At 44.9% G+C, this 27,021-nt stretch overlaps 1 protein-coding gene across 1 annotated transcript in view; it reads right to left on the reverse strand.

The window, feature by feature from the left end:
- Positions 1–1,371: 1,371 nt before the first annotated feature.
- Positions 1,372–27,021, reverse strand: part of LOC146080767 (putative methyltransferase DDB_G0268948) — a 55,277-nt gene continuing 29,627 nt past the window's right edge. The window contains exons 7-8 of the mRNA XM_083188414.1: positions 7,608–7,745; positions 1,372–1,646 (exon numbers count right to left, since the gene is read on the reverse strand). Coding sequence (XP_083044540.1) covers positions 1,556–1,646; positions 7,608–7,745 — 229 coding nt within the window. The 3' untranslated portion in view covers positions 1,372–1,555. The remainder of the gene's footprint in view (positions 1,647–7,607; positions 7,746–27,021) is intronic.

The following is a 27,021-nucleotide window of genomic DNA, read 5'->3' on the forward strand; positions in this document are numbered from 1 at the left end:
CGTTAATACCAGATGCCCGGAGGTGAAATAGACCATGGTGCCCCTCCCTAGTGGCTGTCACTGCAAGTGCACTGGCACAGCTGAGGGGACAAAGGAGATATCTTGGTCATATCACCCAAGTTACAGCCTTGTTGTGTGTGTGGTCTTCAAATCTGGTTACTGGTATCATCCAGTGCTGGGAGAAACAATGGGTTTCTTCGGGTTACGGTCACTAGGTCATCAGGGTTAAGGTCGACTGGTCGACATGCATCAAGGTCAAGACACCTGAAGGTGGAAATGGGGTTAGGTCGAAAATAGTGTTCCATGCATAGCCAGTGCAGCGTGCCATGCGAGGGTGCTTGGTGTATTTTTTTTTTAGTGTCCATGTTGACATTCGGGACAAAAACCTTGAAAAACTCCATGTCGACCCTTTGACTATCAACCTATTCCATGTCAACCTGTTGACCTAACCTCATGTCGACCTTGATGCATGTCGACCTTAGTGCTGTTCACCCTATTATGACCCATACCCTCTCAAGCACCTGAGTGATATCGCTAAACTGATTGAGCATAGAATATGTGCATTCGCAGCCCCCCCCCCCCCCCCCCCATCGTAACGGGGCCAAATACTTCCCGCTCCGATCACTTTTGAATTACGCCCTATATTCTTTAAGTATTTGACTAGCTTGTCCAACTCCAAATGTTGTGCAGCAAATCTTTAAAAACTTTCAACATATTTTTCTTCATCAATGGAGTCTGTATTATTATTATTATTATTGTTGTTTATTTATATACAGCCACCAAGGTTCTGCAGCACCTTGTGTTGTAAAAAGCAATGGTATGAATAATTTACAGATGAAGCAGCTCTCATCAGAGGGGGCGCAGGAACAAGATGCTCGCGTGCCCCGTTCTGACGGAGCCCTTCGCTGCCTCCCCGCCGCTCCACCATAGCTGCCTGCACCCCGCACTAACCATGCCCGTCTCCCTGAAGCGGAGACAGGCATGGTTTCTGCTCCCCGCCGTTGAGTGCACGCGCGCCCCTGTCAGATGCAGCGCCTCTCCATCAGCAATTCCCAGCGTTCCCTGAGAGGCGCTACATCTGTATATAATAAAATCAAGTTCTGATAAGAGAAATAGGAAGAGATGTATTAAACCTTTTTAAAGAGGTAAACTGGAAAAGCTTCCCCTAGCAATCTATCAAGTGCATTTTATAAAATGATAGCTAGATGCTGACTGATTGCTATAGGAGACTTCTTCCCCACATAGAGATGAAAGAGGAGAAAAAGAGTAGGGGGAGCGCAAAAGAATAAAGAAGAAACATTTGCGCTGGGGACAACATCTAGTTTATCATAATTTATATAAATGACTCAAATGAATAATCAGATAAAATAATTGGATTCAATCATTAAGTTGTTCTTTATTATTTATAATTGAAAATTTATGAAGGAAAGTAAAAATAGACTTTGCATGTAGATTAAAACATTTTATGTATTGAAGGTATACAGGAGAATCGGCTTAAGTGAAATACTGTTTAGTAAATTCTCCAGCAATTACTATAGAAAATATACTTTTCTCATCACTTCGGCTTAGAAGCTAGAACTAACACATTTTTAAGCCACACTTCAATTTTGGTTTCATTAGTTGACACTTCCATAACGTCCAAGAGCCTGAAACAAGATTAAGGAACATCACATAGCTACAAGATTCTGACATATTATTTAGTTAAGCCATTCTTTTTACTAAATATAGAAAAATATTTTGGCTCCATGTTAATAATATGTATTGACAGAAATAAATAACAATACCCTGTAACTATCTAGGAAATGCAATATCAATATATAGTCGGTAACTGTGGTATTGGTGGCGAGTACCTATGTGATCAGACACGTCTCGTTGCTTGTTAGAAGCATTAGGTATGTACTGCACATTTACTATTGCAAATGGTGATTTGTACATTGGAACACTCTATCTGCAGTTCATAAGTATCTGAAAGGACGAGCGGAGTGCCGGACCACCCACATAAATCCATCTATCTATCTATCTATCCTCTATCTATCTCTATCTATATACATACATACGGAGGCACTGCCCGCGGATTGCATCGTATGCAAATATGATTTGCATACGATGCGATTTAGCACACCCCCACTATCCAAATCAGCCCGAAGTGTGGCGAGCGGATGCGGTACGGATCCTCCCGACCTGTTCATACCGCCACTATCCATGTCGGCGTGGAGTTGATTTTATATAGTGTGGGGAGCGCAGCGAGCCACCAAGCCCTAAGCGTGGCAAGCGGACGTGGAAAACGAGCCCGAAGCATGGCGAGCAACACATCAAGTAATACGCGTCCCCTCGCAGGACTCTCTGCTCTATCCTTGCTTTAAGAACTCATCTCCACACTGACGTGGTTAGTCTGTGTATGAACAGGTCGGGAGGACGCGTACCACGTCCCCTCGCTGTGCTCGCCACACTTCGGGCTGACGTGGATACTGGGGGTGTGCTAAATCGCATCGTATGCAAATCACATGCAAATAATGTGCAATTTGCATAGGATGCGATCTGCGGGCAGTTTCGCCGTGAGATCCCGACAGTCATTAGCCCGACTTCAGGATCCCCACTGGCCGGACTCAGACAGCATGGCGAGCGCAACAAAGCCCCTTGCGGGCATGGTGGCTCGTTATGCTCGCCTCCTATTCTATTCTCCCTCTATGGGGGTCGTGGACCCCCAAGAGGTAGAATAGCCAGTGGCCGTCGGGAACCCGTCTGTCGGTGTTTTAACCGACTGTCGGGACCCCGTCCGGCACCTTTAGTTTTTGCAGAGAAACCCTGCTTATGGCAGGTAGAGTTTCTTTAGATGTATGAGAATTGTTGGCAGAACTTCTGATTAAAACCTGGAGTTGTCCTGATGGAAATGTAAACTCTCTAGAATAGTTTATTTACCCTTTGCAGATTGACAGATAGAAGGTAGGGGGCCAGATGCACTAAGCTTCAAAAGTGATAAAATGGAGAGAGATAAACAATCAGCTCCTACCTGCCATGTCACAGACTGTATTTGAAAAATATCAGGCAGGAGCTTATTGGTTGGTTGTTTATCACTCTCCATTTTATCACTTTTGAAGCTTAGGGCATCTGGCCCAAAATCTCCTCTCAAGGTAGATGCTCCTATTACTAGGTTGACAAAGACTACCACCGTCCCATTTCCCAATGCTTAAAATGTCAAATGTCCAAAAAGGGCTTGGTATTCAGATCAGTTGAGCATATTGCAGACTGACCTGTCCCATTATGGAGAGACCTGGTATGTTGTTCCTGCATTCAGCATTATTGCATCTTGATTTAACAGCCTAGAGGGTTTTTATATAGGCAGATACAAATCATGATGAATGCTAGGAAGACGGTCAGCCATATGTTATCAAAGATAATTGCATGACTTCTTTTTATATTTGGGAGGATTGTGATGCAGGGATAAGACTGGATAAAAAAAACTTGCGTTATTATTTTTGCAGGGAGTTCTCCGTCTGAAACCTCCCATTGTCCCTCCTGTACCAAGAAATCTGAGCCTGGCTCTTCAAGCCTTACAACAGTTATCTTTTTTGGCCTTTATCAATAGACTTCAAAAAATTTTAACCTGGAAAGTTGCTTTTCTTTGGCCTTATCTTTGGGTCTCAGAGTATGGTACTTTCACATGCTTTTCCCCCTTTCTAATTTTCAAAATTTTTATTACAATAGAGCAGTTTTGAGTAGCTAACCTTCATTCCAACCAAAGGTAGTCTTCAAGCTTTATGTGAAATTGTTGTTCCAGCAGTTCCCCAGATTTCTGGTCAGAATGTATAGGACTATTTACTGTCCTTGGAGGTAGTTAGGGCCCTTAAGATTTATGTTATTAACCCCTTCCTGACAGAGCCAGTTTTTGCGTTCCTGACAGAGCCCTTTTTTTCAAATCTGACATGTATCACTTAAGTGGGGATAACTTTTTTTTGCTTTTACTTATCCCAGTGATTTTGAGATTGTTTTCTCGTGACACATTGTACTTCAAGTTAGTGGTAAATTTTCGTCGATACAGTCTGTGTTTTTTTGTGAAAAATACCAAAATGTCGTAAAAAAATGGAAAATTTTGCGATTTGCAAAATGTTAAATTTTCTGCTTGTGAGACAAATAATCTTACCACTCAAAATAGTTAATAACTAACATAGACCATATGTATACTTTATGTTGCCATCATTATTTCAACCTCATTTTCATTTTTTTGGACACTAGGAGGCTTAAAATATGAATAGCAAATTCTCAAATTTTCAAGAAAATTTCAAACACTGATTTTTTTAGGGACCAGTTCAGTTCTGATGTGACTTTGAGGGACTTGTATGTGAGACACCCCCATAAATGATGCCATTTCAAAAACTGCACCCCTCACAGTATTCAAAACAGCATTTTGGAAGTTTGTTAACCCTTTAGGTGTTTCACAGGAATTAAAACAAAGTGTAGGTGAAATTTCAAAATTTAATTTTTTTTGCAGATTTGCAATTTTAATACATTTTTCTAAGGAACACAGCAGATTTTACTAGAGAAATGTGACTAAAAATTGATTCCCCCAATTCTTTGGTTTTCATAAATATCCTATATGTGGCCCTAGTGTGCACGTTGACCAAACCACAGGCTTCATAATAGAAGGAGCACCTACTTGATTTTGGAGCCTCCTTTTTATGAGATTATTTTTTAGGCACCATGTAGGTTTCTAGGCACCATAAGATGCTAAAAGTTAGGAACCCCCCCACAAGTGACCCCATTTTGCAAACTACACCCTTCAGGGAATTCATCTAGGGGTATAGTGTACATTTCAAACCCCCAGGGGTTTCACCAATTGTGGTAGAACTGGGCAGTGAAAATGAAAAAAATTAATTTTTCATTTTCACAGCTCAGTTGTATCAAAATTGGTGAAACCCCTGGGGGTTTGAAATGTACACTACACCCCTTGATGAATTCCCTGAAGGGTGTAGTTTGCAAAATGGGGTCACTTGTGGGGGGGTTCCACTGTATGGGTGCTTCAGGGGTCATTCAACCAGAATCTGTGCTGCAAAATCCAAATATCACTCCTTCCCTTCTGAGTCCTGCCATGCACCCAACTGGTATTTTTTGGTCACATGTGAGGCATTGCCGTACTCGGGAGAAATTGGGGCACAGATTTTGGGGTGCTTTGTCTCCTTCATTCCTTGTGAAAATGAAAAATTTTGAGCCAGATCTGCATTTTTGTGTAAAAAAATGTAATTTTTTACACAAAAATGCAGTTCTGGCTCAAAATTTTTCATTTTCACAAGGAATGAAGGAGACAAAGCACCCCAAAATCTGTGCCCCAATTTCTCCCGAGTACGGCAATGCCTCACATGTGACCAAAAAATACCAGTTGGGCGCATGGCAGGACTCAGAAGGGAAGGAGTGATATTTGGTGGTGGAATGAATGGTGGGTGCTATGTCGCATTAGCAAGACCCCCGAAGCACCAATACAGTGGAACCCCCCCACATGTGACCCCATTTTGGTCACCAGCTTTGGGAGGGGGGCTGGCGCTGCGGCTGGAGGGGGGTTGGGAGGGGTGCTGGCGCTGCGGCAGCCAGGTGGGTGGGAGGGAGGGGGGGCTGCCGGGTGGGAGGGGGGGGGGGGCTGGCGATCGGTGGTGATCGGTGCTGTACTTAACAGCACCGATCACCACCGATCACTGTGTTACCGAGCGGCTTAGCCGTCGGTAACACAGAAAACGCTGCAATTGGCTGTTCACATTTGAACAGCCAATCGCAGCGATCGCCGCGAGGGGGGATGTCTGCTGTCAGGGACAGCAGACATCTCCAAACTGTCACCGCGTCTATAGACGCGGTGACAGTTTAAAAGCATGACGTATATATACGTCTTCGGTCGGGAAGTACCTCCCGACCATGACGTATATATACGTCATATGTCGGGAATATCTTTCTAAAATATATATATATATATATATATGTATGTGTGTGTGTATGTATATATATATGTGTGTGTTTGTGTGTATATATATATATATATACATACACACACATATATATATATATATGTGTGTATATATATGTGTATATATATATATATACACACAAACACACACATATATATATACATACACACACACATACATATATATATATATATACATATATACACACATATATATATATATATATATATATATCATTCAGTTCATAGTTCATTATGTTATATCATTCAGTTCATAGTTCATTATGCTTTTTAGGCAGCTCATGAAGCTGCTGCTGCGGCTGGAGGGGAGGGGGGAGGGGGGAGCGCTGCGTGCGCTGCTGCTGCTGCCGGGGGAGCCTGCCTGCTTCTGGACGGGTGAGTGCCGGGTGGGAGGAGGGGGCCAGCTCATCGGTGGTGATCGGTGCTGTATTTAACAGCACCGATCACCACCGATTTCTGTGTTACCGAGCGGCATAGCCGCCGGTAACACAGAAATAGCTGTGATTGGCTGTTCACATTTGAACAGCCAATCACAGCGATCGCCGTCCGGGGGGGGCATCCCTGCCCCCCCCGGGCGGCGAGGGGGGATGTCTGCTGTCAGGGACAGCAGACATCTCCTAACTGTCACCGCGTCTATAGACGCAGTGACAGTTAGAAGCCATGACGTACATGTACGTCAAATGTCGGGAAGCCATGACGTACATGTACGTCAAATGTCGGGAAGTACTTCCCGACCATGACGTACATCAGGCCCGCCGGGCGGCTTTGCTGGGAGTCAAGTACAGTGGAATTCTCACGAGAGGTCGGTAGTTCTCGTGAGATACCTCTTAACAGCAGCCGGAGATTCTCAGTCCTATTCAGCGGCAGCCGCCGGAGCGTGGGACGGCTGCAGCAGGAAAATTTGTAAGATAAATTTTTACATATGGCCCCCGAAGGATTTTTTTCCCATACAAATGGCCCTTTGCACAAAAAAGGTTCCCCACACCTGCCCTAAGCAAACTATAGCTAGATGAAGTATGGCTGCAATCCTTCAGGCTTTGAAGAAAATAGGCATCTGTTCAAGAAATAATAAATGCCAATGGGATACTGTATATTTGTACCCCTCCCTAAAAAAAGTGGAAAATGGGGGGTTTGACTGTATAGAGAAACTAATCCGAAAAATTGGGAGGCTCTTACACATGGTTTCACATTATGGCAAAACAAACACACAAAAAAATTATTAAATGAATTATGGGATACAATTGGATTATAGAGTACATAAAAAACACATTTATCACAATATAAATTAGTCATACATTTCTCCGAAATGGGAATCCTGACTAGAACCCCACAAGGGAAAATAGCCTGTGTAAGTCAGGATTTCGACTGCCGGGCTCCTGACAATCGGGATTCCAATGTCAGAGAAACGACCAATGGAATCCTGACTGTCGGTCAGTCATGTGTTGCACAAGGATGGGTATGTTATAACTCTCCTACAGTCGAGATTCTGCCAGTCGTTTCTCCAACATTGTAATCCCCGCTGTCAGGAGCCTGACAGGGGAGCGAGCACATTCAAGCTCCTTGCGGGCTCGGTGGTGAGCACAGTCTGTCTCAGTAAGTATTCTGTCACAGAGCTATGTAGATAGAACGCTTTTCATACCTTTGTTCTGTTGTTTTAATGAATTCATTTGCTTTCTCAGGTTCCTGACTATGAAATGTTTGAAAACTGGAGAAGCTCTTAATAAGACCAATCAATTCTGCCAAAGTCATTGTGACCTTCCTATCCATGTCAGTGATCCTGCAATAAATAAGTAAGTAGAAGCAGATATTTACTACATAAAGTATGAGTTCTTATCTTTGCCCGAGTACTTCTATTCTGTCGCTTATCTTTTACATGGTGTCTCAACCGCAAAGTCTCCTGCGAGGCAGCTGGGCATATTCTAGCCTGGCCTTCTTATATCCGATACTAAGCTAAGGATGCAGCAGGACTGGCTACATACACCCAGTCCCCTGCAGATGCAGATACATTCATTACATATAGGGGGTGATTCAGCAAGGCTCACTAAGCAGCGGTCACTCGCTGCTTATCAAGCCCATAAACGCCGTCCCATGCTGAATGCCCACCCCTCCCTGTGGCCAAATCCCCTTGGTACCATGCAAGGGGATGTATGTGAACATACTCCAAAGGGGAGAGAAATAATTTGATGGTCGCCAACCATCTAATGATGTCTCTCCCATTCGGAAATAAAAGTTAGTCTAAACCGACTGTCATTTCTGTCTGAGTCCGCTGAAGAGGGGACAGGCGCTGACAATACGTGATGTCAGCTTTCCACCCCGAGCAGGGGTTCCCAGGGGAACTTTTTCATGAGGATCCCCATAAAACGTGGAGCATTCCCCTTCAGCTGCCCCCAGCCCTCCCCACAACGAATAGCCCGGCGAGTATATAAATTACCAAAGCCGTTCGGTGCCAGGGTTTGCAAAGGTACAAACCCCGAATATCGGGTAGGAAGCCGAATTCGGATCCCACAGAGCGATCCTGAATCAGCCCCATACTCTCAGCAGAGTATCTAACCAGTGACCAGCTTTGTTATGGGTTACAGCAAATTATATATATATATATATATATATAAGGTGATGAGGCCGGCACTCAGGACTTAGGTGATCGCCAACAAATAACCGGCTCCGGTGCCTTCTCGGAGAAGGATGGTGTCCTCCCGGTATACAGCACAGGAATAAGCGGCACTCAGAGACTGTTGTAAATGGTGTAAACCTCGTGGAATCTTTATTCCATGTGCAGCAGTCAAAACGTTTCGGAGCTCGCAGGCTCCGTCGTCAGTTGCAGAATAAGCACAAAAGTGAATGCATACAAACAGTGATATATATAGGAGACTTACCCGCCCCCCGTGTGTCCCGTTCGTGTTCTCCCTCGGCGGCTTCCGGGTTGGCGCCGTCTCCGTGACGTCACCGGCGCAGGATCGATTGTCGCGATGGTCGCGATGTTTGACCTGCACATCGTCACTGATGCGCGCTCCCGGTGGCCAGCTAAAGGATCACGTGGGACTGCTGTGCACTAAAAGAAGACATAAGAATGTCCATATTAAGCTGAGGTGCATAACGTAAAACAAATGTGAGATAATGAATAAAAACTAAAGTTTCCATATACAGAACATAAACCTTAGGGGAAACTATAAACATGTGGGAAACAAACGTAATGCAGACCTGTGAAATCAATATACATGGTAAGGTGCTGCCATCTACTGGGCAGAAAGAATACAATTCAGAAACATACGACATAACACAACAGACAATGTTAAAAAAATGCAGACAGCATTAGGGATCTGTCCCTGTCTTCTGTATCGACACCTGGGCACGTACCTGAGCAGAGGCCACTTTGGTGGCCATCACTAATCTGCTACTTGATTACGGGGAATACACTGAGAAATAAATCAGATTCCCCTATGGGACAAGGGTACATGGTCTAAAATACCCACGCTGATACCTCAATGAAAAAAATGCAGAGAATAAAATGCGAAAAATACCCCCACTCACACTGACATAGTAGGGTCGAATGGAAAGGGGAAGTTATGCAGTCACCCAATTGAAGTTGAATACCTGTCTGTGACTATGGGTCAATAGATGGATTAATAATGCAAGTGACAAATAGATGTGGGCACCTAGACAAACTAAAGGTGGGCCTATACAATACCAGGGGAAACGAATTGTCAAAGGAAATTATGCAGGCCCAGATTCTCGTTAAGTCCTCTAGGTTGTAGGGAATCCAGCTTAAAAATCCATTGGGATTCTAGCTGTAACAGCTTCCTAGATCTGTTACCCCCTCTGGCAGAAAATGGTACGTGATCCACTATTTTGTATCGGAGTGTTGCCATGCCATGTTTGAATGTGGCAAAGTGTCGCGCCACTGGCTGCTCACTTTTGCCCGAACTCAGGGCTGCACGTATGGCACAACGATGTTGGGCCATTCTGATCTTAAAGGTACAGTCGGTCTTTCCGACATAATATAAGCCACAAGGGCAAATAATTACATATATTATGAATTTGGATGTACATGTCAAAGGCCAGCGTATTTTGAATTTCTGCCCGGTATAGGGATGTTGGATAAAAGCACTGGGTGTAAGGGAACTGCACGTAGTGCATCCCAGGCAGCGGTAGCACCCATTTGCCCGTTGTCTGAAACCGGGTGGTTGAGAATGAAATGAGGAGATGTCCAACTTTACCAGACGATCTTTTAAATTACTGCTACGTTTGTAGCTCGGTACTAATCTGGTGGTTTTGAGGCTTTTCAGATCAGGGTCTGACGTGATGATAGACCACCAATTTTTTGCAAGTTTGGTGGTGATCTGGCTAGAGGTGCTATATTCATTGACCCATGGTAATATCGGGGCTTTCGATTTTTTGGGCTGGTTACTTTTGATCATGTCTAGTCGATCCTGTGCTAACGCCCTGTCCCTGGCCTTGATGAGATTGGCCCTAGGATACCCACGCTCTACAAATTTGTTCAACATTTCTTCCAGTTGCTGTAAACGCACTAGGGGGTCAGAGGTAATTCTACATACGCGCAGAAACTGCGAGTATGGTAAACCTTCCACAGTGCAACGGGGATGAAAGCTATTGTATCGAAGTATTGTATTTCGATCAGTGGGCTTAACAAAAAGTGCAGTGTGCATCAGCTCCTCTGCTATGCTAATATGGACGTCCAAAAAATGGATTTCATACAGACTGGAAGTTAGCGTCAATTTTATGGGATGATCAGAAGAATTCTGTACTGCAATAAGAGCCTCTAGGGGGGCAAGTGGCCCGTTCCAAATGATTAGCAGATCATCAATGTACCGTATGTACAGATCTAAATGTCTGCGTATAGGTTCCCTGCGTAAAAAGAGACCCTGTTCTACCTCCCACATGTAGGCATTTGCAAAGGACGGGGCGACGGAAGAACCCATCGCACACCCCGTCCTTTGCAAATAGAACCTACCGTCAAACAGGAAAAAATTGTGTTTAAGGGTGTACTCCAGCAACTCCAAGAAAAACACAGGATCCGGACCATTGTATAATGGGTTGTTGGCAATAAGATTACCAACTGCCCGGAGACCATCCGAGTGTGGTATGCACGTGTACAAACTAGACACATCAAGCGTTGCTAACATGGTATCCTTGGCAACATGCTCATAGGTGGATAGGATACCGAGCAAGGCATTGGTGTCCTTCAGATAAGAAGGTAGCGCCTGTATGCAAGGTTGCAAAAAACTATCAAGAAAGATGGAAATAGGTTCACACAGCGACCCCCTGGCAGAGATTATAGGTCTCCCAGGGGGGCGCTGTGTGTCCTTATGGATCTTGGGTATAGTGTAAAAAATGGGTACCACTGGATATTCCACCGTGAGCTTTTTACATACAGTATTGGAAATGATTTTGTTATTAACAGCCTGTAACAAGAGTGAGTCCAGGGATTTTTTGTAGTCAACGGTGGGATCCTGTGCCAACAATGAGTACGTACAAGTATCATTAAGTAAACGGTTACATTCCTCAATGTACATACAGGTGTCCATGACCACTATGGCCCCACCCTTGTCAGCCCCTCGGATGATAATATCTTTTCTATTACTGAGCTCAACAAGTGCGGCTCGTTCTGGGGCAGTTAGATTCAAATGTACCTGAGGGGGTGGGTCCGGTAGGGCACCATCCAACAACCGGTGGTATGTTTTAATGGCTGCGTTGGTGGAGTGTGGGTCAAACTTAGAAGGAGGTCCCAAACGTTGCAAGGCCGGAGGTAATATCTCAACTTCAGAATGAGTGGCTGTTCTATCAAAAAATTCTTTAAGTTTTAATGTCCGCTGGAACTTGAAAGAGTCCACCTTCCACTTGAACTTGTCAGGGGGGTTCGTGGGGACAAAAGAAAGACCCTTACTTAGGAGGCTGAGTGGCGAGCCGCCGAGGGAGAACACGAACGGGACACACGGGGGGCGGGTAAGTCTCCTATATATATCACTGTTTGTATGCATTCACTTTTGTGCTTATTCTGCAACTGACGACGGAGCCTGCGAGCTCCGAAACGTTTTGACTGCTGCACATGGAATAAAGATTCCACGAGGTTTACACCATTTACAACAGTCTCTGAGTGCCGCTTATTCCTGTGCTATATATATATATATATATATATAAATATATATATATATATATATATATATAGTCTCTCTCCAATTGCATAGAATATGCAAAAGATGGGACCAGCCAGCACATCCAATAAACGTATAAAGGCAGTTTTAATTATATATATAGCTCACAGCTCTGTTCTTTCTTTGTTTCTTTCCCAGCACTACAGCACTTTATGGCCCTTATTCACGTTGACACGTTCGCATGCACATACGCACGCATCAACCAACTACTGTCATTGCGCATGTGCAGTGTACGCACAGCGCATGTGCAAACTGCTACATTCCTATTCGCAAGCAATCTTCCAAGCGGTTTCTGCCGTCCGAGCGAAAGATTACCCAGTAGGCGTGATGTAGGCGTTTGTATGGGCGCGTCCAGTATAATGAGCAAAACTGGGCGTACACATGGGCGTACACCTGGGCGTTCACTTGGAGTGGTGGGTTTGGTTTCGCATTACTGCAACACGGATTGTTCCCACACAAGCTCACAAACTTTCGTAAGCTTAAAGCAGGTTTTCAGTTTCGCATAGCATACTTCTTGTGAACTGCTCGTTCGTACGCTTAAAACACAGTTGCGAAATGTGGAAGTTATTAGCACCTGACCCCCATTGTGCGCAATTATTGGTTGTTTGTTCCAATTAGTTAACTCAGCTCCACTTCAGGTTGCATCACCAAACCAAACAGGAGCTAACAGACACATTAAAATTACGATGTTTGGGTGAATTGTAAGGCACAAATGCAAATGCACTTAACACATGTATTAATTGCCCTTATCTAACACACCTTTATGTACATTTTCACTCTGCCATGTGTAGCATGTTAGCACTGTCAACATGAGTCGACATGTGTCAACTCACATATACAACATATATCTAATATATCTGCGTAAAATCACAAGACAACGCATGCTCAATGTGAGTATATTTTTATTTGCATATACTAAAGCATTAAACAAAAATTAAAAGGAACAGAATTTGAACCCACAAAAAGGGAAACATAAAAAAATGGAAAATAAACAAAAATACAAAAATACTAATAAAGAAAAAAATAAAACATTTTATTTTCGCGGTCGCTTCTGGACTCCCCCTTTGGTGGGTCTACCACACCTGCGTGTACGCAAAAGTGGGGGTGCATTCTGACCTTCACCCTGTGAGGTCGAAGCTGCTGGTGTGGGCCGAGTGGAGGATACTTCAGTGGCCATATGGTCATTGAAGCGTCTGGCTTCATGGTGGAGGCCCTCGAGACTGTGTGCCATTTTCACAACCACCTGCAGCATTTGATCCTGGCATTCCATAGTGGTGCGGCCCTGCTCACGTATGTCCTGCAGTACATGTGCAAGGGAAATGTTCTCAGCTGCTGTTTTTCCTTGACCACCATTGCTTTCAGTTGTTGATGGTGGTGGTGGTGGTGGAGGAGCAGAAGCGTCAGCCTCAGTGTTGTCATCTGTGAAGAAACAACAGACAAGAAAATATCAGATGTTGCTCATACACCTGTCAATCTATAGTGTGCCACTTCAATTTCACATTTACCGGCAGTATCTGCGCCAAACTCATCTGGCCCCAATTCACTGTCCATGCTGGAGACACCTTTAATCTCCTCCTGGGAAATACAGTCCTGGGCCAGTTTCTCCAGTGACGTAAGCTGGAGGTGGTCAGGGAGATTTCCTCCACCTGTTTTTTGGCTTGCTGTCCATCTGTTGGACAGTTTCCTTTTAAGGCGTGATTTGAAATCTTGCCACCTGCATAAATGTTTGCAAAATATTAATCAAAAATGAAACATATATGTCTGCATTTAACATGTCTATATATGTCCACCGGGTTATGATGCACATGGTTCAATTTCTGCCCATATAAATGTCATACCTTCTTCCAAGCATTACACTACATTAGCATTGTAACACTGACACATTTACTTTATTTACACATGCACTACATGCCATTACACATAAGAAACACCTTGTCATCTTCACCCCTGAAAGTGTAACCATTACCACTATTTTGCAGACATTCCACATGTGGTGATACTACCTCTCTTTTCAGCTGCACATACATCCACATACCCATGCCTTCTACATTTGTTATTGTTTAAAAAAACACCCATACACACTTAACAACACACACACACACACACACACACACACACAGACACACACACACAGACACACACACACACCATATCACACTTGCCTGCGCTTCACATGTTGCCAATCACGGGCCTGAGGAGAGATGGCATTGATGTCGTCTGGGATTTGTTGCCACACCTTATCCTTGGCATTGGTGCTCATTTTTTTTGGGCCAAATTCAATGAGGTCTCTGGCTTTAGGCACTAAAATGCCCAATTCAATTTTAGTGAAAGGGGTGTTGCGGCTTCGGTTAGCCACATCTGTAGGACCCCCAGCACTTTGACCTGCCACTGCAGCACCCACGGACTGATGTGCAGAGTGTGTTGGAATGGCTAGCTGTGAGGATGAGGATGAGCCTTCCCCTTCTTTTCCTCTTCTCCTCTCCATGAGGGCTTCAGTGATGGCAGTGAGTCTTTCAATGATAGCCTCGTGGTCTGAGGTAACGTCTCCCTCTGAATCAAAACTCATTGAGCTGCCAAATGTGCTATGCACTCATGTGTCCATTTGTAGGCTGGCTCGTGTGCTAATTGGTTTTTTCGGACGCCAGCTAATTTTCACAAACGCGCGAGCACGCGTGCGTTAGCAGTGAAAACCTGGCAACATGGCTCTTTAGGTTTGCTAACGTCCATCACTTTATTTTGGTGCGTTCCCACATGTCTAACTTATCCACCACTATCTTTTGGGGCGTCCTCACATGTGTAAGTTATTAAGCGCATGGCAACCATATTTTTTTTTGGTCTAATGTGCACTGTGGATTCATTAAATTGGAATGTGTCATTCTCAATCCATGCCAGTGTTTAGTGCGTGTTTGCTTGCGCATCATTTGTGTGGTTATCCACAATCATGGTGTGTGCCTATAAATATGGCGATTGTTGAGTTTGCTTGCGGCTGATGTATAGTTCAACGGTATTCGCGTATGTTTCAGGAGCACACTGTGTAAGTATTGTTGCTATTTTTATAGAGTACCAAATATTGCCATGTGTTATGTTGTCAATCTTTCTATTGCATGACACATTTTGCCTTAAAGGTGTGCCATGCATACAGAACATTCCATCTGTAATGTTACTATGCATCTCTGCACTGATGGTTTATACTGGTGTCATTGTTAATGGGGCACATTGTAATGCTATTTGTATTGTCTATTTTTGCTTTAGGATTGGATTAGTGGTCAAGTACTGTGCCCAATTCTTGCTTTCCTCAGTAGTATATTAAGGTAAATCACAGCTCACCGGACATTGGTGTGTGGTGTTTACAGTTGCAGCTGTTTATTTTTTGGTGTGGGAGTATGTTTTGGGTGTGTAGCCACACATCATAGTACAGTGCTCTGTCATTATCATACAAAATGTCTAGGGGGTACGTCATGCAATCAAACCTAACTTGGGTGGATTGTTACTTAAGGAGATGGTAATGTTATGTGATGCTTGTGTGGTAATGGTCATCTTACAATACATGCCCTTTTTTGTTGGACTAGGATTGAGTATGGATCTCTACAGGCATCCTCTGCCCGTATGTATTTGCTGTGTTGTTGGTGGGGTGAGTCTGTGTGTCTGTGTGTGTTTTGGTCATTTTGTCCACAATACCTTTTTACTTCCAGATGCAAATGGTGGCCATTGAGGTGGGTGTGCAGCAACAGGCAGAACGTGTGCCTCCACCTGTTCGAGGAAGGAGGCTGGGGCGTGCCCAAATCTTCAGCACACGTGTAACCCTCTTTGGGATGCCGGATGATGAGGTACAAACAAGGTACCGGTTACCACCGCATGTGATCCTAGACACTCTCTCATTAATAGAGAGTGATCTTGAAAGCAGTCACCGGCTCCCAACAGCAATTCCGCCTCTCACACAGTGGTTGGCGGTGTTGCATTTTTGTGCCTCAGGGTCATTCCAGCAAGTGGTGGCAGTGCTTGCAGGAGTTTCCCAACCTACTTTCAGTAGGATCCTGAGGCGTATCATGTTGGCCATGTTTCGACGCAAGGGGCACTTCATGGCCATGCCATTAGACCGGGATTGCCTGGATAGGGTCAAGCTGCAATTTCAACACATTGCGGATTTCCCTAATGTGATAGGTGTTGTGGATGGGACACATGTACCATTTGTGCCACCATCACGTACTGAGCACATCTTCCGTAATCGTAAGATGTTCCATTCCCTCAACGTGATGGTGGTGTGTGGCCCATCCATGCAGATCCTGGCCTTTAACTCCAACTTTCCTGGAAGTGCCCATGACTCCTATGTCATTAGGCAAACCAGGATATGGCAAAGATTGAAAGAGTTGGAAGGACGTGATGCGTGGATTTTTTTTTTTTTTTAATTGAGTCTTTATTTAAATTTTTCACCATATAAAAAAGAACAATACATTTACAATACATGACGAACATAAAACACTACAGCAAGTACAATATGTACAATGATTACATCTGCGTCAGAATATACACTTATCCTAATGACAATATACAGGTCTAGGTAAACATATTAGATAATCTTATGAACTTATCCCCCATTTCCTGGTATAATTATTGGAGGGGAAAAACCTATCTAACTTGCAACCTCCCCACCACCCCTTATGCATCCCCTCATAAGATACGGGAAATCAGAAAACCCCCCCTTGGCAAATACTCTATATATAGCGATATCAATTTGTGCATAAATAAAAAAGAATACTTTCCTATGTATTTTTCCTAAATCAAGACTTAGTATTAAATATCCAATGTATACATATACTCTTCAATCAAAAAACAATAAAATTAGTGCAAAGTGTTTATATTTATATCAACCACTTCCTACCCACCCTTGTCTACTTATGAATGATAATATATACCGTGTACAAATCTTAATTTTAATTTAATTCAATAACCCTTTACCTCATTACAAATTCTGTGATAAATTGAGCGGTTCCAATAATCCCATATCCCATGATACTTTAAAGATGATCCCCGAGATGCGTATACAAATTTCTCATGCTCGGTGGTGGAGTTTACCAAATTGATCCAATCGGCCACTTTCGGACCCATAGAGGACAACCACTGACGGGCTATAATAACCTTAGCTAAGGCAGACAGATTTTTTAGAAGTTGTTTAACATCTCTAGATAATCCCCATTCTTCCCACACCCCCAGTATCAAATTACTTTTACTCAAAGTGGTTCTAGGGATACCGATATGTTCAAGAATTTTGCTTATCCCTGCCCAGAAGTGACTAACTCTTCTACAGCTCCATAGCAGGTGAATAAGGGTCGCACCTTCTATACCACACTTGGGACATTTATCCGATCTAGAATTTGTGTATTTCTTTAATCGCACTGGGGTCAGGTAAGTTCGGTGCAGAATATTAAACTGTACCTGCTGTACCCGTATGGAGTTAGTTGCATCTTTCGGAGTAGCAATAGCTAATCTCCACCTAGCCCCATCCAGGGGGGGAATATCCTCCTCCCATTTTATCCGAAGGGCCTCCAGTTCCTCGTCTTGTGTGTAGGAGTGAAGGTATTTATATATCTTAGATAGATGTTTTCCCGTCCCCATAGATTTTATATATTTCTTACACGGGGCATCAGCCAATATCCGCCTATCCTCATTTCTAAATTGAACCAAGGCACTCCTGACTTGCAAATATTTATAGAATGCTTCCTTCGGAAGGCTGAATTCTACCTGCATCTGGCCAAAGGACTTCAACCCTTCTCCGAAATACCATTGTCCTACTGACCTAATCCCTAGCTCATTCCACCACCTCAGGCCCTGTTGCTCTCTTAGTTGACTCAACGTATGTAAATACATAAAGGGGGTATCGGGATCAAGATCGGAAAATTTAGTAACTCTGCAAGACCACCACCAGACTTTTACTGCTTGACTGACTATGGGGGGAAGATCTCTAGATAGCCCCCTCATCATCAATCTCTGTAAAGGAGTAATAGCTGGATTACAATGATTAATTAAATTTCGCAGCTCTTCTGTGACTTCTTCTGGTCTAATCCATGAACATAAATGAACCAACTGGGCGGCAATATAATAAATTTTAAAGTCCGGCAGGGCCAGCCCGCCCTTTTCTCTATCCCGACTCAAAATATCCATCTTTACTCTAGGTCTCTTTTCCCTCCAGACAAAGGATGAAATAATACTTTTTAACTTCCTAAAATACAGATCTTTAATAAACACCGGAGACTGTTGCACTATATACAAAAATTTTGGCAAGACTACCATCTTGACCATATTTACTCGTCCTATTTGAGACAACGGTAATTTAGACCAACTTCGGCATTTGGACCTTAATTCAATCATAAATGGGTCAATGTTATCTGCAATAAAATCTGTTGATTTACATGCGAGAACTATACCCAAATAACGGAACCTTTCCACCCTTTTTAAAGGAGTGTTACTGCCCACACTTATCTCCTCCCGCTTACCAATTTGTATATAGTTAGATTTATTCCAGTTCATAAGCAGCCCAGAGTAGATCCCGAAGTCCTGAATATTTTCTATTACCATGTAGAGGTCGCAAGGTGTGCCCAGCCCTACCAAAAGGTCATCCGCATATAGTGATACTAAATTTTTCCCTTGGTGCCCTGCCCCCCCCACTCTCTCCAACACTGATCTTAACTGGCAGGCTAGGGGTTCCACTGCCATTGCGAATAGAAAAGGGGAAAGAGGACACCCCTGCCGAGTGCCTCTGTAGAGGGAGAAGGGGGGAGAGGTAAACCCGTTAATAGTCACTCTGGCTTTAGGCTTACTATATAACAGTGACACCCGATTAATAAACCGTTCCCCGAATCCAAGTGCCCGAAGTACCTGCCACAAGAAATTCCATTCGACCGAGTCGAACGCCTTGCTCGCATCGAAAGATGCAAGCAATGCGTCCGACCCGCCATATTCAGCACACTGGAGGTAAGTGTAGGCCCGTCGTATATTGATCATTGTCGATTTCCCTATCATGAAACCGGTCTGGTCTGGATGGACTACTTGTTCAATTACCTTCCTCAATCTATTTGCAAGTACTTTTGCGTAGATCTTTGCATCAGAGGATATCAGAGATATGGGCCTATAAGAGTCAACTCGAGTGGGATCCTTTCCGCTCTTTGGTATTACAATTATTGTAGCTTCGGTCATGGAGATGGGAACACTCGTCTCCTCCTCCATACACAAGAACGCATTCAGAAGCCTCGGGCCCAGCTCTCTAATATATCTCCGATACACCTCCACTGGGAGGCCGTCCAGCCCAGGCGCTTTACCCCCAGGGAAAGAGTTAATTGCTAATGTGACCTCCTCCAGAGTCAGAGGCTGTTCCAGGGAGTCTCTATCTGCAATCGAAATTTTGGGCATACTAATCCTCCCCAAGTACCTCCCGATCTCTTCCAAATTACAGTTGGAGCTAGAGCTGTACACCCCTTCAAAATGTGAAGAAAACACTTCCGCTATTTTGGCAGATTCTAATACAACTTCTCCTGAGTCTAGCCTAATCATTGGGATGATGTTAGATGGCTGTTCCTGTTTCATTAAAAAAGAGAGAAATTTCCCAGCGCGGTCAGAGTTAAGGTACCATGAATGGGACCTCACAGTCAGCCTACGACAGGTCACATCCTGGAGGTACTCCACCCATTCCTTATAAGCCGACTGCCACACAACTCTGTCTGATTCCAACTTACTCGCTAGGAAATTGTTCTCTAATTCAACCGCCCTTATTTCCAGCTCTTTTACCCTCTTACGGTTAGTAATTTTCACAGCAGCAATTCTCTTTATAAAGATGCCCCTTAGGAAAGCTTTAAAAGCATCCCAGACAGACGCATTTGCGGCTGACCCCTTATTCTTATGAAAAAACTCTGCTATTATACCTTCTATTTCCTCTTGATCCCCCATTTGAGAAAGCCAATAAGGTTGCAACTTCCAGTAACGGAAGCCCATCTGGTTCTCTAAATTGATCTGCATAAAGACTGGCGAGTGATCGGAAATCCCGCGCGTCTTGTATTCCACCTGGGTGATCTTATCAAGGACTTGACTCGACACCAGTATCATATCAATTCTGGAAAAAACTTTATGAGAGGACGAGTAGCAAGAATATTGGTGGAGATCAGGATTCCTCATCCTCCATGGATCCTGCCACCCTATCTCCCTCATAAAGTTAGCAAACCTATTATCTTCCTTAACTGCTTTCCTTCCAGCCCCATTCCATCGATCTATTTTTGGAGAGAGTACGTTATTAAAATCCCCCAAACAGATTACCCAGTTTTCGGGATAGGACGCCACAAACTCCACTGCCTGTTTAATTACATCATATGTGAATGGGGGAGGAATGTAAACACTCAGTATACAGAAGTCAATATGTTCGATTTTACATTGCATGAATATAAATCTACCCCCACTATCTATCTTCATATAACCCAATTCAAAAACCAGTGATTTCCTAATCAGTATTGAAACCCCTCTAGATGACGATGAGAAGGGTGAATGATACATATGACTTATCCAAGGCCTTTTTAGAGAAGCCAGACGGCCCCCACTCAAATGGGTCTCCTGTAGGCACATTATATCAGCATTCATATTTTTACACTCTTTAAGAACCAAGGCTCTTTTAATCCTACAGTTTAACCCTCTAACATTCCAGGTTATTAATTTAACCATATTGTAGCTAAAAACAGGAAAGAGGAACGGATAATTGCAATTGTCCTTATCAGTGTTTGATATCGGGCGTGTAGGTTAAGCATATTTTTTATTCCCAACCGACCGACACCAGACCTGTAGTCAATATTAAGCAGACTTATCTTGTACTTGCTGAACAAACGAACGGACAAACACAGACACCCCGTCCCCACCCCCCCACCCCCCCTCCCTGTATTACCTACAAAGCTAGGCATACCTTCTATCCGGAACCTCCCCCCCCCCAATTTACCCTGAGCCACCAATTGCACTTGTGGAGCAATAAACTAATGACCACCAAAGAGGCCCACCCCCGTCCTCCCCCATAGCCCGCCGTATACTAATACAAATTTATATATCAGTATTTTTAATTATAACAATCCACACCTCAACCCTCCGCTAAATATGCTTAAGCCCCAGTTGTGAAAGAAAAGATACTGCGGGTAAAATGACATAACTGTAAGCAGAACCTGACCATCTCTTTTTTTTTTTTTTTTTTCTTAACCCTTAGAGCGACTAACCGGGTGCCAGCTGTTTTTTGCCTGGATAGTTGTTATCCACCCAGCCAGCCGCCTCTTCAGGGGTAAAGAAAAACTTGGTGCTTCCTTCCGCCACTATACGGAGTTTAGATGGATACAGCATTGAATACTGCATTCCCAGCTCTCTCAGGCGACTTTTAATAGCTTTAAATTTTGCACGGTCTCTTTGCACATCCAACGGGAAATCAGGGAAGGCTGAGATCCTCCTGCCGTTATGGCAGAAGTCTGCCTTCTCCCTCGCCAGTCTCAGAACACAGTCCCGGTCTCTAAAATTAAGAAATTTGGCTATCAGTGTCCGCGGCGGTCCCCCAGGTGGGGATGCACGCCCAGGAATACGGTGAGCACGCTCTATAACAAATTGTGCTGAAAAGGCACTCCTACCAAACATCTGTATGAGCCAGTCCTCAAGAAATTTCTCGGGGGTATTGCCCTCAATACGCTCCTCAAAACCGATGAAACGGATATTATTCCGTCTTAGCCTTCCCTCGAGGTCTGACATTTTTTGACGCATGTCCACCAACTGCCCGCACACCGATTTGACCTGCTTCTGTAATGGGGCAACAATATCTTCCACTGCTGCCACACGGTTTTCTACCTCAGCGACTCGTTCGCGAGTCTTTTGCGCATCGTCTCTTAACAGGGTAATGTCCGACTGGACCTTGTTTATTTGCTCTAGAAGGCGGGACTCGCATGTGTTAATTGCCTCTAACACTTGTTGCAGTGTAACTTCGGGTTGTTGAGGGGTTTTGTTCTCTTTAGTTGGGGTTGATTGAGGGGTGCTCATCTGTGAGCTGCTGCCCGCTTGCGACCGGGCAAATTTCTCCAGGCGGGCAGCTGCGGTGTTTTGGCCCGTTTTGCCCATTTTAGCTTAATCAATTTAGGCTTGTGCGGACAAAAGACAGTTTGTGGCAAATACTTTGGTGCCTAACAGACAGTTTATTAATATATGAGACCGTGATTCCTGCCCGAGTACAATGACTCCAGCCAAAAGCTAGTGTTCGTAGGTCCAGGCCCCAATAATATGCAAGATACAAAAGCCCCAATTATTACAGCCTTATTACTCGAGCTGTTTTGTCATCCGTTAATGAGAAAGACACTCAGAGATCACAGCTATGTCCTAAGGTCACAGACTAGCAGTCACCACGTTTTTTTTTTTTTTTTCCCATACATAGATCAGGGCCAATGATATGTTCAAGACACAGATACAGTCACTTAGGCTCAACACTCACAGGTCCCAGCTGGCTTACTTGGTGCTGGCTCTTATCACCCGGATAGCCTTCCCTCTTCTGCTGCAGATGGTAAACGCATAAGCTGCTGGCGTCCTTATAGTCAGGGGAACACAGGCACCGATCCTCGCTCTTAATTCCAACTGGAAGAGGGGGGGGCTTTTCGCACCTCCACGCCCGCGGTCGAGCAGTCCGTCGCCTGGGGTTATATTCCACCCGGAGCCGCGTCTCACACACGCGTCGGGGTTACAAGTCGGAGCTCGCCGAGTGACCTGTCTGTCACACTCCGGCGTCTTCCTTTCTCCGACGGACAGGCACTTGCGCGGGCAGCCACAGGGGACCAGTAGTTGTCCTGGCGCCTTTGATCCGACGCTCTGCCCCGGGATCACGTCTCTCACTCGCGCCCGGGTCACCACGGCAGACGCGTGAAGACGCTGCACACATACAGCGCCACTTGCCGGCGTTCTTCTACCAGGGTCAACAGGTACCAGCGAGGCAGCCCTGGGAAGGTCCGCCGGCGCCCACAGTCAGTCAGTCAAGGCAGAGGAACTGGGCAGATACAGCTGGGGAAAGCTGGGTACATTCACCGGAGCATGTGGAAGAGGCTCAGGTATGGACGGCAGCCATGGGGGAGGCCGAACGCCAACCCTTACTCACGTCCTGCCGTGGTCACGCCCCCGATGCGTGGATTTTGGGTGACTCCGGTTACCCATGCACACCCTGGCTGCTAACTCCTTACAGCTCACCAACACCAGGCCCACAGGAGACATACAATGCGGCCCATGTCGGCACCAGGCAAGTCGTGGAGCGCACCATTGGCCTCTTGAAGGGCCGATTTCATGTGCTCCATCGCACTGGTGGTGACCTCCAGTATGCGCCAGCCATGGTGGCAAAGATTGTGGGGTTGTGTTGTTTGTTACACAACATAGCTGTAACGAGGTCTGTACCCTTCCCCGAGGAGGAAGTCCATCCACCTGAGGCACACGACACTGCCCCCTGCCGCTACAGACACCCTGAAAATGTTCGAGGACACACCCTCCGAGACTCTGTGGTGGGCCGCTTTTTCAGGTAGGTGTAGTGTCATTCATTTACAACATATTGTCAACTACTAACCATCTTCCATTGGCAGATTGATGTGTCACTATATAACATAGATTGAAATACATTATCACAACTTGTGCGTATTTACTTGCACCAATATATATGTGATGCTTAGCATTAGTTTGCATGTGATGATTGGTTTCTAGTATGTATTTCTAAATGATTTGCCTTTTCCTATCCTTGTAGATGAACTCATGAAGGTGTTGTGGTGCGAGGTCAATGGTCACCTACGGGATGCTGCTTGGTGTGTGTACACATGTATAATGGCGACTGCACACTAATGGAGCTGCTCTGCCTTTTATGGAGCAATTAGACCTTTTCACATAATTTTTGACAGCAAAATAAACATTTATCATATCACATACATTGGTGTGCCTCACTATCTCTGTATTGACAATGGTTATGGGGGACTAAGCACCATTACACTGATGTGGTTGTGAAAAGGTGAATGGCATATGTTGTAAAAATAACACACACAACTTATAACATTAGCCTACTTTTTTAATAACAAAGCAAACAAAAAATCAAGAACAATGCAGAAGAGCCTGCAGTTGAGCAACAAGTGTGGCCAGGTAGAGGAGGGTGAGGTGTATGAAGGCCACAAGAAGTTCTGCATCTGGCTGCTTCTCTTCAGTTTCTGGCTAGAATGAAAAATATTCTTGTGTAAATGTACTGTAATAAATGCAGTTCTGCTGTATATTTGGCAAAACTAAGAAGTTGCAATTTAACTGTGAAGACCACACCAATTGCACAAATACATTGTACATGGGCCTACAGCTGTTTGAGTCATGCATGCCTCAGCATTGCCTAACACACTATTAAAAGAACAGTGTGAAAATGTATGTGGTTCATCATGCTGGGAACTACACTTATATAACAGCTTTGCCCACAAGTCTCCAACACCACTACTGTAGGATATGTTATGACCTGCCCCTATAGATTGTAAGCTTCTGAGCAGGGCCCTCCAGCCTTTTAACTGTCTGTAAGTACCATGTTTGTTGTATCACTGTCTCCTTTGTAAACTGCCACAGATTATGGTTTGCTATAGGAGACACTGTTCTAAAATAAAGGAAAAGATGATTTCTAAGTTTGTAACTTGTAATTTCTGGCATGGTGAGGCATGGCCACACACCACAATTCAAATCCAACAGTGCTGTTTAAACCTGGAGGACAAGACCCCACAGGTAAGCCTAGGACTGCGGTGTATATGTGGGACAAAGAATGATGTGGCCATCACATATGTGTATGTTGTGTTTGGTAATGTGTTGCATTTTGGGTGTCACCATTATGCACATTCTTTACTTACGGCTGCCATTGTCATCCTGCTCTCTGGTGGTGGTTGGCCTGTAGCTGGGTGATGGAGCCAAAAGGAGGGATGCTGGAGGGATGGGTGTCATGTCCAAGGTGTTGGGGTGTGGTGGGGTTTGGGAGGGGTTTGGGGAGGGTGGTGGGGAGTAATAGGGTGGTTCAAAAGGGGGTAGTGGTGGGTTGAAGGGGGGAGGGGTGGTGGAGGGGGAGGAGGTGTGGGAGTGGGAGGTGGATGGGGATATGGTGTGCTCTCCAGGGGGTGCCAAGGTCTCTGACCACACAGACTGGGAGGGGGAAGGGGAGGGGGAGGAGGTGTGGGAGGTGGATGGGGATATGGTGTGCTCTCCAGGGGGTGCCAAGGTCTCTGACCACACAGACTGGGAGGGGGAAGGGGAGGGGGAGGAGGTGTGGGAGGTGGATGGGGATATGGTGTGCTCTCCAGGGGGTGCCAAGGTCTCTGACCACACAGACTGGGAGGGGGAAGGGGAGGGGGAGGAGGTGTGGGAGTGGGAGGTGGATGGGGATATGGTGTGCTCTCCAGGGGGTGCCAAGGTCTCTGACCACACAGACTGGGAGGGGGAAGGGGAGGGGGAGGAGGTGTGGGAGTGGGAGGTGGATGGGGATATGGTGTGCTCTCCAGGGGGTGCCAAGGTCTCTGACCACACAGACTGGGAGGGGGAAGGGGAGGGGGAGGAAGTGTGGGAGTGGGAGGTGGATGGGCTTGCGGCTGGTGACATGGCTCGTGCAGCTCTGGCCTGCTCCATGGCCTCCCTCGCAGCCTCCTCCTGACGGGCCCTGATGCGTGCCCTGGCCTGAGCTGAAATGGCCATGATGGTTCAGGAGTCAGGGATGGTGGCAGAATATGAAAGGAAAAAGGAAAGAATAATTTAGTATAGATTACAACATAGAAACTTTATATATATGGGAAAGGTGACATTTTTTATTAGGACATAATTTATCTCAAAATAATGCACACTAATGTACATCCATATATGGACATATACACACTACCCATATATACCACTACACAACCATATATTAACCTAGCAGCCCATATATAGGCCGACATAGCATAGACATAATATACCCATAGACTAATGTACAACGAAATATTAATTACAAAAGTGCTATATAAACACTATAATATTTCGCATTTTTAAAGCAATGACAAAATACTCACATCGCTAATGTAGCGGCGAATAGAACATAGCAGCTCCGGCTGCCTTCGGCGGAGGTCGGACCACCGGCGCTCAACCTGGCCTAAGGTCCTCCTGACGCCCGTCCGAAAGAAGATTCGCCGGCGGGCTGCATTATACGCCCGCCGCTTCTCTGCATTGGACACACAGGGGCCCCTGCCACCCAGCCGATGGTCCATAACCCGAACCAGGGCCACAAGCTCCCTGAGGGAAAAAGATGGTGCCCTTCCAGAAGACATCTTGGCAATGGCGCAGTTATTAATTGCAGGCACATATATAAGTTTGCCTGGTGTCTGATTGGTCACAAAAATTGTAATGTAATAACTTTATTAGTCCATCTTCACAGAACAATATGTTTGCGAAAATTAAAATACGCAGACCGTACACATAACCACGTCAATACATACAATATGCATTACATGGAGACGTCCTGTATATACAGTATGCGCGTGTATTGATGCTACGGCTCAGACAAGCTGAGGAGCTGTGGCAAAGGCAAAAGCAGGCTGACCCACCACCAACACAAGCACAGGCAGGGACCAGCACACAGCCTACTCCTGACCCTACTTTGGCCAATGGTGGGCAAACTATCAACCAGCCTTCTAAAATATTGCCGAGTCGGTATTGGATAATGAAGTGCGAAAATTTAAATAGCATATATGCGTCATTTTACGCGAATTCTGATACAACATAAAGGTGTATGAGTGTGTGTCTGTACATTTGTGACGAATGACATGTGTCACCATATTGTTAGTGTGTGATATGCGTATCTAACATGTGTTTATTATAGACATCGCT

The sequence above is a fragment of the Crinia signifera genome, chromosome 1 (assembly GCF_055691185.1).
Source record: "Crinia signifera chromosome 1, ASM5569118v1, whole genome shotgun sequence".
Lineage (NCBI taxonomy): Eukaryota > Metazoa > Chordata > Amphibia > Anura > Myobatrachidae > Crinia > Crinia signifera.